The sequence below is a fragment of the Parambassis ranga genome, chromosome 3 (assembly GCF_900634625.1).
Source record: "Parambassis ranga chromosome 3, fParRan2.1, whole genome shotgun sequence".
NCBI classification, from domain to species: domain Eukaryota; kingdom Metazoa; phylum Chordata; class Actinopteri; family Ambassidae; genus Parambassis; species Parambassis ranga.
The window spans coordinates 10,506,208-10,525,319 of NC_041024.1; the positions used below are offsets into that span (position 1 = coordinate 10,506,208).

Genomic DNA, 19,112 nt, shown 5'->3' on the forward strand with positions numbered 1-19,112 from the left:
AAAACTCCCTCTTCCTGTCTTCCCCTGGCCATACATTTTGTTCGGCATGTGTGAAAATGTGTAATAGGGATACAGACAGACAACACGTAGAGCAGTTTTTTTTAAACAAACACACACATTTTTTTGTCCAGTTTTTTTTTGTTTGAGCAGGAAATATTTTTTTGCCAATAAGCAGAAGAGACTGAGACAAAAGCCAGTCAGTGATGGGCCGGCTGCAGCCTTACTTTGGGCCTCAGCCACCTCTACCCTCTCTGGCCTGTGTGTGTTTGTCTGTGTTGGGGTACCTCTCTGAGTAGAGCAGCACCTATTGTCAGTAGTGAAATGAGGGCAGTGGAGTGGCTGGGAACAGGCAGAGACTGTGGAGATGTTCTGCCTCTGGTGGCTCTGCTTTGTGACGGTGGCCTGAGCGTTTGTTCCCCTCACCGACTCAACTAGCTGCGGCTGAGGCCCCCTTTTGTCACTGCTGACTCTGGGTGGGTGTGTTTCCCCTTGCACTGTCCCGCCTCTTTCTTCTCTCACTGTTTCAGCATTGACTTAGAAATAGAGAGGTCAGAGGTCGTGAGGGGCTGGACGGTAGAGAGGGGGGGTTTATCTGGGAAACTGTGACCTTTTTGTGTGCACTAGGGCAGAATACCCCTCCCTTTATTTATTCTCCTCCCATTACGTTGTACCCTCCTCCAATGCTCAGCCTCCTGCTCATTCCCCAGTGGGGACCCATCCCCCTGTCTGATGGCCCCGGGGCAGTGTCAGCGACCTTGGCTTTGGCAGTGAAATAAGGTGGCCCAAACCTGCCACTGTATCACAGCTTTAATGCTGCCCTTTCCTAAACAAGCAACGCAGCAGTCTGGAGGAACAACAGCGAAATAAGCACATTTTCTCTTACTCAGAAAGGACATTTATTTGTCTCTGTCACATGTTTTCTGTTTTTCCACAATGGGCTTAATAGTTTCTGCGAATTGAAGTCAGCTTTATACAACCGTACTGTTCTTTATTGCTGGTGCTGCTGTTATTTTCAGCCATGTTTTATAATTGACAGGACAATTGATTGATGTTGACTTGAATGTGTGGCCACGCTGTATTTCACTTTCTTTCTATAATTATAATGATTATGATCTGCATTAGTGACACTTTTAAGCTATGTTGACAGAACTAAATCTAGCAGTACTCAGAAATATCAATTATCTGCTTTCCTGGCATCAATAAATGAGACAATTGTTTATTGACAGAATCTGTTTTTTGAGAAATGGTACTGTAAAGAATTGAGAAACCCAAAAGACTCCACTTCTGTATGTGTGCATTTAATGTTATTGTCTTTACTCTTAAATGCTGTAATGAGGGATTTTTGTAACAACATAAACTCATTGGAATCTACAGTCGTTTACTCTCGTGCACTTTGGGATGAAGCCCCAGAAGTGTATGGGGTTAAATGCCTGCCAGGCTCCAGAGTGTGTGAAGTCAGTCACCAGGGATAAAATGAATTCCTCAGGAACCAATTAAAAGAGGTTACTGCTGGAAAAGGATGAAAGATTTCTGGGATGGCCAATTTCCTTCTGACAACCAGTTTGCAGTGTCTGCGCTTTTAATTTGGAGAATTGAAAAAATGGACAACTTCAGGAGGACAGTGTAATATTTTAAATTCATGATAGTTGATTTATAAGAGAGAACGGTCTTGGACAAAATATGCCATTCCACATAAATGAACGATAGATGAAAGCAGTGAAGAAAGGAGTAAAATAGATGAAGCATGTGTTGGTGGTCTCAAATGATCTCTAGGCCCCTCTGGCTCTGAAGGCTGGACCTTGAACCAGGAAGGAACATTCCATTCCGATGCTGTGCCATGACCTCCTGACCCCAACAGCTTTGTTTCCAGGGCAGCTTTCGACAGGGAGCAGGGATGCAAAGCAACCGCAGTGGGCCCGCTTAGCTTGAAGAAGCACGCCTGTGCCGTTAGAACTTGCTGGAAAACTGCTCCCCTGACCCCAAGCTCATAATTCAACTCTGTAACATGCACATTACCTACGCTTAAGATCAAATAAATGCACTGACATGCACATGTGCTCAGGCTCGTGGTCAGTGACTGTACATGTAATACGTTGACCTGCCTAGTGTGCTGTACAGAACAGCAGAGCATGCACATTGTGCATTCTCTCAGCACAAAGATGTGCCACTGACACCTTTATTTCTCCCAGAAAGCTTCAGTGAAACATTTAATTTTGCAGTCTTCCATCATTTTTATGAATGCATCTCTTCTTTGCAGAAGTAGTGTTCATGTCATGAGTTAGTAAGTCGTAAGGCGGACCATTTCATTGCCTCAGCGTGAAAAGATGAAACATGATACTAGTAGTGTAATAGCCCTCTCCATTTTCCAGCATAGGCATTATTTGTGGGTGGGAAGACAGCTTTAGAGGGTTAGCTGGCTGATGGCGCGTTGGACGAGCCAGTGATATGTGCTTATGTCTGACAGCTTATGGTGGTGCCCCTCCCATCCACTACAAGAAATGGATGAGAGGAGAGCATGACGGGCAGAGTCACTGCTACAGGTTGCTTATATGTTTTTATGTTGCTTTACTCTAATATCTAGGAGTAGAAGCATTAATGTGACTGTTCAGTTTACATTCCAGGATGTTGACGTGGAAGATGTGAAATGCTTTTACAATATATCACAATATACTGTCAGTTTACGTTTACTGTAGCTTAATTAAATGAAAATAACAGGAAACTAAACCTGCCAAATGTCTTGGTTTCAGCTGAGGATTAAATGGCAATGAAAATAGCATATAAATCAAACAGCTGATAATCCTGACTGACTGACAGGAATTTGATTGACATTGAGCAATCATAAGAACAAAGCTTTTATTTCACAGACCCTTGATTTCACCTGGATTTTTTTTTGTCCTTGGAAAAAAAAAATATTATTACAATTCGCTCAATATATGTAAATCCAAAGCTCCTCTTTGTTTACACCAGCCCTGAGATTGGTATTTCATTATCTGATGGAGCAGATACACTGTTGAATATACTATCTACACAGTCTTTGTTTGCACACACTATAGGTAGCAGCAGAGACAAAGGGGTTTTCATTTCTCACCCACCGTCTTCTAACACTAAGTGGTTATGACAAGGCCTGCACTTGCTCTTCCTCTCTCTCCCCTGCTTGTCTTCCTCTCTTTTTTTTTATGATTTGGTGCAAGCTACACTCCATGCGGTGGGCATGGCAGGGGGGATTCACACATGTGTGTACAAAAGGAGCTGGGGGTTACTGACTGCATATTGCCATTAATTCACTGGGATTAGCCAGTTTGGAGGCAAGGTGGGGGCTGGGATCTTCGAAGTGAGCAAGAGGGCAGTAATATCCCTGGTGACCGCAGTCAGCTGGCAGCCTGAATGCATGGAAGGAGTGAGGGTGACAAAGAAACAACAAGAATAGGAGGCAGCTGTCTCAAGAAGAGATGTGGTGGTGACAATATCTTGACATTATAAAATGAGGTGAAGGCAATTTTCTATATACATTTTCCATATACGGCTGCATTATGGCTGCTCTCCCTGTCATTATCTTAAATGCCCCATGCTCCTAGAGGTCTGCTGTCACTGTAGCTGGTCTGTACAGATTCTCTATTTATCCCTCTGCCTCTTGCTTTGCTTTATGTTGCAATAGGTTTTAATCTTAGGCTCACACTCTGCTTCTGCTTCTCAGGAGTATCTTCCAGCTATCTTGTTGGTTGTGATTGATGTTACAGCATTTCTTCTCCCAGTAATTGGGCTGATATTTACTGAACAGAGGACCTGATCTTTTTCTACTCCCTCTCTCTTTATTTTCTATTTAGCCCAGTATATTGCAAGGTTCAAACGCGCCCACAACATCAACCATGCAAACCAAACCAACCTAACCACTTTCTTTAAGAAACACTATTATATTTTTACCTCATTCCTCCCTCATCACTCCACCTCCTCTGTCTTTAACACAATCACTAGCTCCTCCTTTGCTATGTTGAAGCCGTGCCCCCCACCACCAATGCATTGCCGTTTGCCACACACGTGATGGCACTGTGTTTCCCAGGATTGTGATTAATGGCCGCAATTCAGCCTGAAAAATTCCCCTGAGTGGGTGCCAGTTGGCTTACGCAGAGAAGAAACTCATTACTGCTGTCAGTTGAGCTGACGGAGCAGGGACGGGTGTGAGTGATTGGATGTGTGTCCGTGTGGGTTCTTACAAGAGAGAGAGAGAGGAACTAATTTCTGTGCATGTCAGTAAGTGCATGCATATCTCTTCACCTTTACTGTATATAAGCCTTTATGTGCGAATAAGTGCATCTGTGTGTTTTACACAGAGTGTAACAGTGACAGTGTGTCCCAGGGCTGGCATCCAAGTAACATGGATAATTTCTCAGAAATGAATGAGCCTCTCCAACTTAAGGTCTTTAATGGATAACCTGGGCATGGCAGTATCCTTTATTACCACCGTCATTCTCCTTCATAGCATGTTATTCAAAACATGTAACGTTGTCTCTTTCTACATATTCCTAGCATCCATTTACAGATACGATAGATTGTCTTATCTATGTTAAGGTACTGTATGTGCAGCAGGTGATTGAGACAGTTCTATGCTAATGGCAAATCTTGTTAAAGGTTTTCATTTTACATTCTGTAATTACCTGTCCATTCTTATTTATAAGCACGTGGCAGGGAGAGAGTAAAGCAAAAAGAGGTGGCTAATGAAATGAGGGTAAGTCTGCACAGTATGGATAAGCAGACGTGCCATTTTCTGAGAGATTGCAATCTACACACACTGACACCAAAATGAAGATTTGAAGACACACATAGCACATATGGAAATGAACTACATATGTAGCTAGCTCGGCTTCATGTAGATGCATTCTTTGAAATCCTTGCACCACTGTGACATACATGCATTTAATTTCTTAGTATACAATGCATAATGTTTGACCTAATATTACAATACAAATGTGTATTGGGCAGAGGCTGAGTTAAAGGACTGTTGATGCTAGATAGAGCCTTGGAGATGCATTTGCTTGTTAGTGCATGTGAAAAAACAGACAAAATAGGCCACTCTCACCTTCATATGCTGTTTGTCTTCTTTCTTTCCTCCTGCCAACTGGACAAAGAACATCTTTGTATCCAGCCATTGTCTGTCATTCTCTCGTGCCTTCTGTGAGAATCTGCTGTTGTTGTTCCCTCCCTTTCAATCAATAAGTGTTCAGCTTATAGGATACTCTCATCATAGAGGAGCGACAAACTGTTCTTGGAGGACAGCACACTCGTTGTTATCCATGTTTGTTGACTCAAACAATATGGCGCATGTTATTATATGAGTTCATGAAATTAAATGCAAAACTATGAAGACGTATGGATAAAAATGTGTGTATTGGACAGGCGGGCAACCTGTTACAGGCCCCCAAAGGTCGTCTTGTGCATTATCTTGCAAACAGAGGACAAAGCACAGGTGGTAGCAATGTATGGTGAAAACATAGATAATCTGACATCCAATCCTGCAAATTGATATGATTTTAATCCTTCATCACAAATAAGGCATGATAAATTATTCAATTATATGACCAGTTGGAAGAAAAATCCCTGTCTCAAGCTTTATTATTTATTTATATTGCTAAGGAACATTTTCTGCAGTCAGTGATTTTAAAGGCAGACAACTAGAGGGACCACATTAGCCACCTTTGGAGTGCAGAGTTAAATGAAACAGACAGCTCAAGATCCTGGACTAACAGTTGTCACTCTGATGATGGATTTCCTTATGTAAATATTTGACAGAATTGCATTTTTTGGAAGTTTTGATGTGAGGATTTATAAACCAGCTAGGACAGTAAGACAGATAAATTCCCAGTGGAGACCATACAGTGGAGGCACAGAGGACTGCCCTCTCATAAGGGCATCTCTTGTGTGTGTGTGTGTGGGATGGAGTGATGAAGGGGTAAGATTTACAAAGTCGTTTCAGACCAGTTTTCAGGGTGCTGTGAGATGCATTGGAGCGCATGGGCCAGTCCCGCCCTGCGTCTTTCAGATTTCCCGTGGGAGTGCCAGATGTGGGGTCATCCATCTATCCCAGGGTTCAAACCGACCCCCCTCAAAGTCACTGTCTGATGCATAGTTAACACTGCATGCTGCACTCAGAAAGCCACACATGTCAAGGTGTATTAATCTCAGAATTTTTAACTAGAGTCATATTCTTTTCATCAGCGAGGCGTGATCAAGAAAAAGCAGCACAAAGAAACTACATTTTTGTGGGGAAAGATTCATTTTAGCCTCCTCAGAATGGCCTCCCAACCCAACACTTGTCCTCTAATGAGGGGGAAGTAATGAGTGTTAGACTGAGGAGAATTGTGATGCCAAATGTCCAACCAGGTTGTTATTCAGAGCCTCTGCTGTCTGTGGGCCTCGCTGGCTTCACAAAACAAGAGGCGTGGACCGTCTAAAGAAGAATTTAATGGCATTTCCATTTGAATATAACTGTTATTTAACCCCAGATGTCTCTAAACGTTAAAAAATATTTCAAACTCTCATTGTAGGCTTGTACTTTTGTGCACAGAGCGTACAGTGAATGAGTCAAATGAATGACAGCACGTGTATATAAGCTCCTATGTACTGCTAGGATGACAGGAAAAGCATCTCATTTGAATTCTAAAGCAGATGCTGCGGGACTGGTGATATTAATTAGATAATGTGGCCTGTGGGCAACAAGAGAATGGCATCGAGAAGGCGTAGCAACAATCAGGTGTGAAAAAGGAAAGATGTCAACATCTAGTTTAGGGTGGAATAAATGCTCGGAGAATAAGAGCTTAGATTTGACAGTAAACATGAAAAACATCACAGTGATTGTGCTCAGTATTGTATAGTACAGCAGCATGAATACATGTGTGAGTAAACTAATAAATGCATTTGTGCAGTCCCAAGAAAAGTGCATTGCTTCCTGAAATGCTTATGAGAAAGGAATTTGATTTTAAGTAAAAAGATTTATTCTCAGCTGCCAGAAAGAGAGAAGGTGAGAAATCAGCAGCATATAGAGAGCCTGAATCCTGACCCACTTAAAAAGAGCTCCTTTTCTCAAAGTATCTTTTATTATTTTTGTCTGAGGAGAAATACAAGTTTTCTGCATGAATTAAGGGTTTTCTCTGTCTTGCTGTACTGGAATGAAAATATTACCTTTAAAAAATGGAAGCTCCAATGAGCCTTCCTACATCAAAACCTTATATATTTGTATTCATACTTTAGAATATGAACTGAGCCTCTTCTCTTTTAGCTTTTAAGAAAAAATGCTGAAGTTAGTTGAAAATTGGCAAGTTTAACAAGGAGGCTAATCTGCATGCAGTGTCCTTAATTAGGCAGTAATTTGACAAAGAGACAGAGGGAATGGTCACTATAAAGTTTCTTTAAGCTGAAGCTCTGTTAATGGGAGAGTATGCTCTTTCACTGAGCTGCATGTGTCCTTAAATCCTCTTTATCTCACGGCTCAGCTTTTTTCCCCCCTTATCTCTGTGCAGAAGTGAAAATGCCTCATGGTAGGAGAAATGAATCGTTATAAGCCATGTGTTTGCATAAGTAACATTCATGTGATAGACAGAAAGTAATGATAATAATAGAGCACAGATTTTTTGTAACACATAATGTCACAAGCATTTATGGCAAAAATGAATTTGTGTGAGGTTATGATCTCATACATGTCAAATGCAGCTCTCTTGCATGCCAGTGCAGCAAGCCCCTTCTGCACCACAAGGACATGGAAAGAGGACAGCCTACATAAACACTGCTTGCGTCTGTTTAGGTGTGATGTGTGAAGCAGAGCTGCCCTGTCAGCCTTGAGCTGAGGGGGAGTGTTGTTGTGCAGGAGTCAGCCCCTCATTCTCCATTCCCCCTGTTATGACACAGTGGGTGTGTAAAAGCCTACCCTTAAGGACTCCTTTATGATTACCTGAAAAGAAGATAAACAGAAAGCCGAATTTATACACATGGAGAGGGCAAAGGTCTTTTTTTGCAGCAACCCTTTAGCTGGGCTCTCAGAGAGGATGCACAGTGCACACAAGATGGACCAGTGGCCATGCAAATATAGTATTTCAGATTAAAAACTAAATTATATAAATGTATGGAGTGTGTGCACAGGAAAAAAAACTGCATGCAGCAGATAGTAATGCAAACAAATATGGCTTTATTAATGTTATTAAGCCTAATCACCCCTCAGTTCATATCTAGCCAAGTAATAATTATAATTTGAGGTGATTAGATTATTAACAGCCTCTGGTACTGTGTGATTAAGCCAAACACAGCAGTTCCTTAAGCAGAAACAAGTCAGTGCATGCTAAAGTGTCCAGCATTTACAGCAGGAATAAACATGTTCACATCCTGGTGCAAAGTAGCTTTGGTCTCAGGTAAAACTCACTTGTTTTAATCATATTAAGACACAAAGATTTTTATTGTTATCCTGCCATGACCTGAGTGGCACTTACAGTAAGATGACAGCTAAGTGTGGGAGGCGAATGAAGCTTTACTCGCCTCCCACACTGAGCTGCCATCTTTATTCACAGCCTTTGTGTTTAACCGTCCGGTTGGTTCTGGTGTTGACCTTGGTGTTGAGACTTAATGTAAAAATAAAAAAAGTGGGCAGACAGACAAGATGTGTTGTAGAGGTAAAAATATAATGTAGAAAACACAGTGTCGGGCCTAGGTCTTTGGTCTTTTATGGTCATGAGAGAACATGTGAAGTTGTTTAATGAGTGTGCAGTTTGTCCGTACATGACACAAAAGACCCGCTGTTTGTTCTCACACATCAAATCCCTTCGTAATTGCAGTCTCTGCATACACAAATACTTATTAAACACGTGTTCATTTTTTCAATTTAAACATAAAAGAATATAAACAAAGTGATAGCAACAAAGAGAAACATTCATGATTTCAAATAGATTCCACTTTTTATGTCACTGGTTGGTCTGTTATTTTAGCACTTCTTTCTCTGTTATCCCCTCCCAGTTCTTTTACTCTCTCCCACTTGTCTCTAATCTTACCCAAGCCATGACGGGCAATCATTTGAATAATCCCTTAATTTTCAGCATCTGTTGTGCTTTAATGGGTCCCTCTTTAATTAGGGTGTGTATGCTGAAGTGAGTGGAGGAGCCTAAGTGTAGAGATTTGGAGCTGCTGTGTAGGGCGAGTGGGCAGGGGTGGTTTGGAGGGGCAGCAGTGGGCTTAGCAGAGGCCAGAGGAATTGGGGGTGTGGTGCACAGTGGAGGGGGCTTAAGGTGGTGCAGGAGTAAGGGGTGTGGTCGAGGCACAGTACAGGGCACCAAGGGAGGCCCCCGCTTTGTCTTTTGGGTTGTGAGCGTAAGAGCAGGGGGAAAAAACAACTAGACAGTGAGCAGTGTGCCTTTCCCATCATACAGGACTTTCTTCTTACCCCGGTTTCTTCACACAGGGTAGTCGACCGTATGTGTTTACACTGGATTTTTGCAGTCACATCGGTAATAATTAATTTTAAAAAAGCCAAGAATACATACATATACATACAATACCTAGCTACAAGCTGTCAAAAGTGCATAATGTAATGTTGAAGAAGATGATCCTGGACTTTTCATGTGCTGTTTATTTTAGTATTGCACTGTTGGTGTCTGTACCTATAAAGGCTACTCACTTACCTTTTGCACTTGATGTGTGGGAGCTCCATGCATTTGTGCACCTGGCATAATAAACTTTCAGAGGCAGGGTCGATCAGACTCTGACAGCAAACTGCTTTGTTATGTCACATTAACTTGCATTAAAATGTTCAGAGGTTTCTGTTTTTCCAACAGACATGTTCAGTCTTTGGGTAAATGAATAAATGATAAGCATTTTTGTGAGTGAAAACTACTGTTGTGTAGCATTGCTTTTCCCTACACCTCCTACAGGGACCCCTAATAGCAGCCATCAATCTTAATATATTTAACTTTGTGCATACAAGCCCCACACTATTGATTAACACAACAGACTGCAGACGGTCACACCACTGGAAAGCCTAATGCAAACAAGCCTGCAACACAAGCAGGAAAAATGCATGTTAATGTAAATAATGAAATCATGTAAGAGGAGAAGGTGAAATTTTTATTTATGAGCTTAGCAGAATATACTGATTTGTGCTCACACTATATGACAACTGTATTTTTATAATAATACACTTCTTAGATGGCAATGCAGGTACTTTTTATCCATGCATAGCTGAGTTGATGGTCAACCTGTTGGATGATGGTTCCAACATGAGGTTGCAGTCATTTGTTCTGAATAACCAGAAAACTAAAAAAACACATGCTCATAAGGTTCTGCTTTATAAATTTTATTGCATGTATTGGCTGGAGTGCTTTTAGCGTAAAAATGATCAATCAGTTTGGTCCCTGAGGCTTCCTATCCTCATGTACATCTGAACATCTGCCACTTAGGCTCAGGTGACAGATGTGGCACTCAGATGAGCCTTTTTGCTCATGCAGGAAGGTGTCGCTGTGGCAAAGCATTAAAGGAGGGGAACTAGAGTGTGTCAGTGGAAGACAGAGTGCACCCCACGCACGTGTACCCCTGCCTTTCGTGGGTGATAAGCATCACGCACCACAAACCAGCAGATTGATCACAGCAGTGCCCAAGCCAGGGTATGGCGGGTGGAGGAAGAGGCGGAGGGGGATGCTCGTGGGGCAGCAAGCCAATAAAATATCACATCTGCATTAAAATGCCATCTCTAGGGTCCCCGCAAAGGGGCTGCTATTTCAGGGATGCCTATTTAAAGGCTGTTGAAGTGCGGGCTCTCCACACTGGAATAGCACCGTACACCATCTCCATTATTTATAGGCCTCATCTCTATTTTACTGGTTTACCGGGCTGGGGGTGGGGTGGATGCAGCAGTCATCACCACTGCTTGAACAACATGTGCCTAATGATGTCACAGACTTGAGAGGACTCATGGGGGTGGGGTGAGAGGTGCAATGAAGAGCTGAGCAAACAGTTGAAATGTACGATGGTGGACAGGGGGGTGGCTGGAGGCAAAGAAAAAGGGCCGGTGGTGACATTATAACATGGGGGTTCACTGAAGCTTTACACCATAGCTGCAGGTTTAAATGGTGCTGCTGATGTCCATCCCTCCACTGGCACCATTACTTCTGTCATATCAATGAATCATTCCTAGCACGGGAAAAAAACCCCATCCTCATGTGAGCACAGGCCTGTAAAAAAACAAGAGGATGTGCCTTCTGATTGGCCGAGTTGCTCACTGCAGTAGGAGTTTGGGTTCTTAATCACCTTGTTAATTATTGTCTGTTGAGTATTTGTGTGGGTGTGTGTTTCACAGAGTAATAAAGAAAAGGATCATTACTTTGGGCCATTAGGCAAAAAAGCAATTCACTTAGGGGTCATTCAAATAATCTCCATTTAATCTCCATTTCTTCATTGAATAAAAATGAGATACTCACATAAAAAAGCCTGTAAATCCACCAGCTTAAAGTTTAGGGGAACATGACTTAAAGTGTGGAATCGAAGGATAAGGAAATACATCAATATCGGTTGCCCTTTTAGCTTGTCATTGCCCCCAAAAATCCAATAATCAGTAGAAGTACATCTGCACTTGCATTCATGATTTATCCTTTGTGTGCCTTGGTGAGATTGTAGGATAAGCAGGTGCAGTTCCCACCTGTCATGTTAATTTGTGACTCCTTGAGAACTAATTGATGTTAAATGGTGAACTGCACAGCAAGACAGTGCCACTCAGTTTGACAGGATCTGATTGATAGCTTAGCCAAAAGTTTAAATCGCATTTCCCGTCCCTCATATTGCTCCCTCAGTCATTCTTCTTTTGTAGTTGTCACCAAGAAACTGTCAAACATATGTTCTCGGAGGAATCTCCTCCCTGCACTTGCATATGGATTTCTTTTTAGTACGCACCCCAACCATTCTTTCCTCCTATTGCAGTAATTAGACCTGCTCCATTTAAGCTAGCAGCGTCATGCTGGTAGTGGACAGTCTTTAATCATGTGTGAGTGTCTGTCAACACTTAGGAAAGGATGAGTGAAAAACAATGGCAGAACTGGTGAGTGTAAGCGCCTCATTGCCTCATGCTTGTCTGTCTTTTCTTTTATAGCGCAGGAGCGATCGATACGGTTGTGGGTTTCTGTTGAAGCAGCTCTTTGCATTTGTTTGTATGTATGTGTGAGCTAAATCGTGTTAGATTGACTGCAACCTTCAGCAATAAAAGGCGTATACACAGTGCAGAGTAGAAATGGCTGTCTTCCTTACAGTTAACAAGTTTTTTTCTGCTGTATACATTTATCTGCTCATGTAACCCTATTGTGATTTTTACAATTGTGTCTGATTTTGCGAGGGTTTTGGATAGTCGCAAAGGGTGTGGGCCTCTTGGAGAATTCATGTTTTATGCATGAGGGCCAAGGGTGGGGCCCGTTAGGGGGTTTGTGTCAGCGGACACACACACAACAGCTCGATCAGTGGACACCATGACTACTTGGCAGAGATGCACAAGAAAGCTCATATAGGCACTGCTCCCTCTTTGTTCTTGAGCATTCAATTGCCCCAGTGTTCCCAGTGCACATGGACAGTACATGAAGCAGTGTGCATGTATGTCTCAATTTGAGACTGTATTCTGAGACCGTACGCCTCTTTGATCACATTCATCACTCTGTCCTTGTGTTTTTTTTTTTTGTTTTTCTTGGTCTGAAGGATTTCTACCCATTTTGCTACACCTAACCTTCCTTCATCAGCAGTGGCAGTGCCTTCAGGGCTTTAATTCAATGCTAAGCTCACTGCCAGTCTCTGCCATGCACTGCAGGCTGAGCTAGAAAGTATTGCTGATTGTTTTTGTCAATATTATGTCCAGAAAAGCAGTGAGAGAACCCATAAAAGTGATCCTATGGTCCAGCAGTCATTTGAAATATACAATAATAACTTCTGACAAGCTTGCAATGATTTTCAATGTTTTATAGTTTTATAGTTTTAATAAATTGAACATTTCAAGAACTCACCGGTCGCTGTGGTACAGTAAAAAGGAACAGATGAAGATGTACTTTGGTGATAAAATATTACTGATGTTCTCTGTGACGTTTAAGCCTTCTAAGCTTCACAGTGAAGTTGACCCTAAAATGTTTTATGGGCAGAAGGTTGTGGGTCCCAGGTGAAAAAAATTGCAGGTGGGCCCTGGAGAAAGGCACTTAGGCAGAATTACCTCAGTAAAATGTACAGCTGTTTAAGTGAGGCCTTAAAGTCAAGAAGAAAATTTTAAAAAAGAGCCAGAGAAAAATGTCAGGCAAAAACCGATCTTATCTATGCCATTGTACAACACGCTGCCTCTTCTCATGGAGAAGTCATTGCTCACTAAGAGGAAACTGTCTCTATATACTAAATTAGCACGGTTTAATTTGTATTAGAGCTCCATACATCCTTTCAGAGATCTAAGGTCAAGTCGTGTTGGAGAATGCCACACATTTCATTAATCCCTGAAATGGAGTAATCACAGCATTTAACCACACCACAGTACAGCAGCCACACTGGTCTAAAGTACTGCCACTCTGTATGGAGTACTGTCTGTCACACTCTCTGCCTCTCTTTCCACTTGTCTCATTTTGTGGTTTGGTTTCATTTATTTAACTGCACAAGTGTTCTAATTCAACTCTGTACAAAAATGTAAAATAAAGCATGAAAATATTTGCTACAGATACAGCCAGTTAATGTATGTGAGCTCATTAGTTGCTGGGCTAAATAAAGACAAGAGGAAACAAACATTGTGAAGAAAAAGACATTAGTAGAAGGACAGACTGACAGACTCTCAGACTTAAAAAGCCCTCCTAGTAGGTGCTTGCTGCTTCCTGTTAGTAATGAAGGGTACATGTTGGAGCAGGAGGTTATGAAATAATAAGGAGACCGTCCCTCTTGTTATGCTAACAGTGTTCAGATAAGTCCTCCTTCGTCCAAGTTAATTATGGTTGACATTTAAATGAGTGCACTTCTGTTGAAGAAGGTGGGAGAACTGTGGAAGAAGAGGGCCTCTCTCTAATTGAGTTTGTCGCTGGCTCCACCTTCGATGCCGCCTTTGTTCTGTGGGGAGTAGATATGTGAAGTGCAGCTGAATGAGGCTCTCTATAGAGATACTGATACTGCTTTTGCTGTATGGTACTGAGTGTTGTATGTTGTCTTTGTCTCTACTAACATGCATTTTAAAAATATACCTGCCCTACAAATTAAATGTTAACACATGGCAGGAAAAACGTGGCTGCTCAGTACTTTACATGTGTAAGGATCGGATCCACTGGTGTTGCTGATGACTGTACTGTCTCACACCAGGATACACCTTTGAATCATTTTTATGGTACATCAGAAATGTGCTTGTAACCAACAATCACAAAACTCATACTTAATTGTGACCCCTGTGGCCGTCAAAGTGAACTGCAGGTAGTACCCTGTTGCCTACATGTGCACCCAGGCCTTTAGTTTGACAAGTTGGTTACCTCACACTGGTGCGCTATTTTATGTCCTATTGTTATGCTGTTTACCTAAGTATTAGTATCAAGACAAAAAGTCTAATCTAAATTGTAAGTTAAGAAGCCACCAATGGTTGATCCATGCTACACAAAGAAATGGCAACTAGTTAATTGCATTGCTGTTGGCTGTTGGCTGTTAGAAAGCAGTTATTGTGCACATTTGCACATGGGGGTGGCTAAGACACCACATATCACATCACGCTTTTTACACAGTGGCCAACAAACATAAATGTGTAACTGGGAATCACACTTCGTATCAAAACTGCATTAATCTAATCAGATAATGCAGATAAACACTCATCTATGTAGGGAATGCTCTCTGCATATTACTTACAGTTTAAGTTACTTTATATAGCTGGTAGATTACAGACGAAAATGACTCTATCCAATGCCTCATTTGTCACTTTTGTTGTTCTGTAGATACAAATTGAAACACAGTGCGTTTTGATGATGTCTGTGGTTGATCTAAATATCTTCTTGTTCTTGCGTGGATGTCTCAGTTGCTTTTCTCTCTTTATGTAATCCCAGAGAGACTCTGTGATGTTGCAGTCTGTGAGGGCCTTACCATCTGTTGCAGAACTCCTTGTTCTTTTCTGTCAGCAGCCAGGCCTGTTGCTTTGTAGCTGTGTTGTGATGTGTTGACCTAATATTCTGCACTCCCTCCTTCTACAGCCATGGCAGACTTCCATGTCCAACCAGAGTCAGTGCATGTTGAGGAGTCTGGGGTGGCTCGATTCCAGTGCCAGATCCACGGTCTGCCAGAGCCTGTCATCAGCTGGGAAAAAGACAGCCGTCCGGTGGACACCAAGGACGAGAGGTTGGGGCAAGCAGCATGTCCTTAAGCTTTAAACAGAAATGACCTCTCCAGTGTTTTTAAAGTCTTGTTTTCTCTCTCTTGTAGGTACACTCTTCTGCCCACAGGTGTTCTGCAGATCACAGGAGTGCGTGAGGAGGACAGTGGAAAGTTTTGCTGTGTTGCCCATAACAGTGCAGGAGTTAAACACAGTGCTGAGGCACTCCTAACTGTTTCAGGTTAGTATGTTGTTCATCTTGTTTTAATTATTATTATTTATTAACTGATGATACATCCACTATAAACACAACAGTTTCAGCTTTGTTTGACAACATCAACAACCTGTCATGTTTTAAAGCACCTTGAGACTATTCTGATTGTAAAAAGTGCTATATAAATAAAATTGAATTGAAAAATTGAAGTGAATTGAATGTCTACACTCTGTCTATGACTGTTTTTGTCAAACAGAGCCACTGTCTCACTGTAGATTAACTTGTCTTAAAATCTGTGTTCTCCCTTGTGCTTCCCATCGCTGTTTGAATACAACCACTATCTACCCAACATATTCCCAAGACTTTCCAAACCTATTGTCCCACCGTCTGATCTGAGAGATACAACACATTGAGCTAATGCACTCCAGAGAAATCCAATTAAAGGATGCCATCCATCATGCTCATTCCCATCTAGAATTCCCCTCTCCTTTTTACTTCCAGGCACTCAGTCATCTGTTTACAAAGAACCTATGATCTTGGTCGGTCCAGAAAACCTAACCCTCACCGTACACCAAACTGCCATCTTGGAGTGTGTTGCTACGGGATACCCTCGACCCATCGTGTCTTGGAGCAGACTAGGTGAGCAACATTCCTGATCAGAGCTGCATATTGAAGAGCTGTGAATGATTTTTTTCATTTTGTGTGTCTTTGTAAGGAATTGCGTGTCACTGAGCTGAAGTGCAAAGTATATTGTATATTTATGCATGTGTACTCTGCGTCCTTATGTGTGTTCTTAGTGGCACAGTTGGCTCTGTCCTGCATTGTGTAATGTGAATATATTTGATACAGTACATCTAGTTTGTATACATGAGGCAATGGGATTCAGCCTTAGGGCTAAACATTATGTTCGACTCGGTGTTGATAAATGCATGCTTCATCTCCTCATGAAGTTGAACCTCGTTGGAAGCACTGGAGTGCCTCTGAGTAATTGCTGTGAGGTGCTGAGACAGATACGATTAGTTTTCTCCTACCTCCATGTGCAGTTTTTTCCTGACTATCACTCAAAGTCTGTCCTGACCAATTTTTCAATCTCGTATCTGTTTTCTTTACCTATTATCCAATCTGATTTGCTGTTCCAAATGTAAATTACTGCCCCTCCCAAGCAGTTGGGCCTAATCAGATTGAGAGTATTGCCTTACACAATGTTGCCAGAATGAAATGCTAACACGATGGGATTTGTATGTATTAGATTACAGCAGGGAGGCTGGGATAAGCTGCATAATGAATCTGAGAGTTTCACATCAGTCACTCCTTAATGCCAGAGTTAGTTTGCTGCTATTCATTGAACAGCACCGCAGCCTGCTAGCTTGTGCTCTTTCTTTTCTGACACTAAGTTAATTAGTGTCTGACAGAAAGAAACAGATGGAGAGGCCTACAGAGACAATAAGAAAATATAGAAAAAGCAAGAAAAGACCAAGGCTGCTGCTGTTGAGACAAAAGCGTTGGCCTTTGACTGTTTCTTCTCAGTCGAGCGAGTTAGTGATAATGGAAAATTGCAGAAATAGCAATAAAATGCATCATTATGGCAGTCGCAGAATGAAACAAGTGCTGGACAAGTTGGAGTGATTTATTTCACCTCAATAACTTGTCATGATTAATTGCACATATTGTCTTTGTCACAATTAATTATCAGTTAATTATCAATAAGTTACATATGGTTGAAATTAAGCTATACGGCATTCATTATAAAAAAATCTGTGTAGCTCATCTTCTTGATTCAGTGCAATGGCAGCCACTGAGAATTCAAACTTACTTTAGGATTTGTCTGATCACTTGTAATAGATTTAACAGTTCATATAATTACTTTAAAAACATGTAGTTAGATGTGGTTGTTTTTTGTAGTGCTGGACTAGTGATTATATTAATAAAGGGCAAAACTCATCTTTCTAAATTACAAATTATACATGTAAGCCTCAGAAAACCATGGTCTTTGTTTTCAAATTCAGGTGTCCGTCTCATTGTTAACAGGTGTATCTCTATGTGTAATGATACTTATGTTGTCTCAACTTTTAAAACAAGGAAAAATAATCAGAACAACTGTTGGCATATGGTTTGTGTCTGTTGCTGAAGCTCCTTTCTCTGAATGTGTGTCCATCAACTCCCTCCCTCCCTCGCTTCTGGCCTTTTAACACATCAGATCTGGACCATACAGGCTCACAGGCTGCAGATGGAAGTCTGGATTAAAATGCCCCCTTGGCCCCATAGCTAATATCAAAGGCAGACTGAAGTTATTGTTGGGTTGACACTACAGATATGGGAGCACAGGCAAGTGGGAGCTTATCATGTAAGCACAGCAAGAGCAGAGAGAAGGCAGCTATGGATTGTGTAAGAAGATAGGAGATTAGAAGTTGCAGTTAGAATCCTGGGTCCCAGAGCGACGGCTGGAATATCTCCAGCAAACCTGCAGCTCTGTTTAAAGGCATATAAAAATATTTCTGTCAAGTGTTTCTGCCAAGTGTAAACATTAATGAACTGAAAATCGATTAAGGAGAAGCTGCATCTCAAATAAAAACATTAATTTACTGTAGAACCTTCTACAGACCTGTATTGTCAAATCTTGTTTGACCCTAGTGAAATATTCTCTTTTGATATCACTATCACAAGGTCCCAGTAAAGAAAAAAAATGCAGCCTGTACACCACTTCAGCAGCAAACACAAACTCAGTGACCTTTCTCTCTCATACTGAGAGCTTCCTCACAGTACGGCTCTGAAAATCACACACTGTTAAAGCAGGGGGACAAAAATAGTACCGACTCTAACGGCTTGTGGATGAAAACTTGCATTATGTTTAATTAGGTGTTTTAAGTCCACTCCTATCTGTATCTTAGTACACACACCCAGCTAACATAAGCACATGTACATGCACACACCTGGTCCTTTTTTGCTGCCCTATATAAATTCTTTCCATCCTTCTCCACTGCTCTGTTCCCTGATTAGACGGTCGTCCCATTGGAGTGGAGGGAATTCAGGTACTCGGCACAGGGAACCTGATGATCTCAGATGTTGGCGTACAACACTCAGGGGTTTACGTGTGTGCCGCTAACAAACCAGGGACCCGTGTCCGAAGGACAGCTCAAGGACGTCTGGTGGTCCAAGGTAAGTTCTAGATAAAAGGAATGTGCTTTTTCTAATGCTGCAGGGTGAAGATTAGAAAAAACTAAAGGCACTTAAAAACAGATATGGTAAGTTGATAAACGCTCAGAATTCTGTGGGTGGATCGAAGTGGCAACATGATTACTGTCGCCATGACTGCAACCACCTCCACCTCTAAACTAAGTAAACCAATGATTCTGCTGTGAAATGCATGCTTTGCTAGTGTACCACCAATAGGCTTTAAGTAGGTGGTCCTTAATTGGAGCTTAGTGGGTGGCACAGGTCATTCAGACTTAATGTTTAGCAGGATTTTCACGTGAGGAAAAACCAAAGCACACCATAGACAGAGTCAATGGTTGTGCTAATATTGTCTACAGATGCACTTCTTTAGTAAGCAAACATCAGAGCACTAAATTCATTCATTCATTCACAGCATGT

General features: G+C 41.7%; 1 protein-coding gene across 1 annotated transcript in view; it reads left to right on the forward strand.

Annotated features, from left to right (window-relative positions):
* igdcc3 (immunoglobulin superfamily, DCC subclass, member 3) overlaps window positions 1–19,112 on the forward strand; it is a 44,045-nt gene that overhangs the window by 11,869 nt on the left and 13,064 nt on the right. Inside the window, exons 3-6 of the mRNA XM_028402252.1 lie at window positions 15,189–15,333; window positions 15,418–15,548; window positions 16,023–16,160; window positions 18,519–18,677. Of these exons, the coding sequence (XP_028258053.1) occupies window positions 15,189–15,333; window positions 15,418–15,548; window positions 16,023–16,160; window positions 18,519–18,677 (573 nt within the window). The remainder of the gene's footprint in view (window positions 1–15,188; window positions 15,334–15,417; window positions 15,549–16,022; window positions 16,161–18,518; window positions 18,678–19,112) is intronic.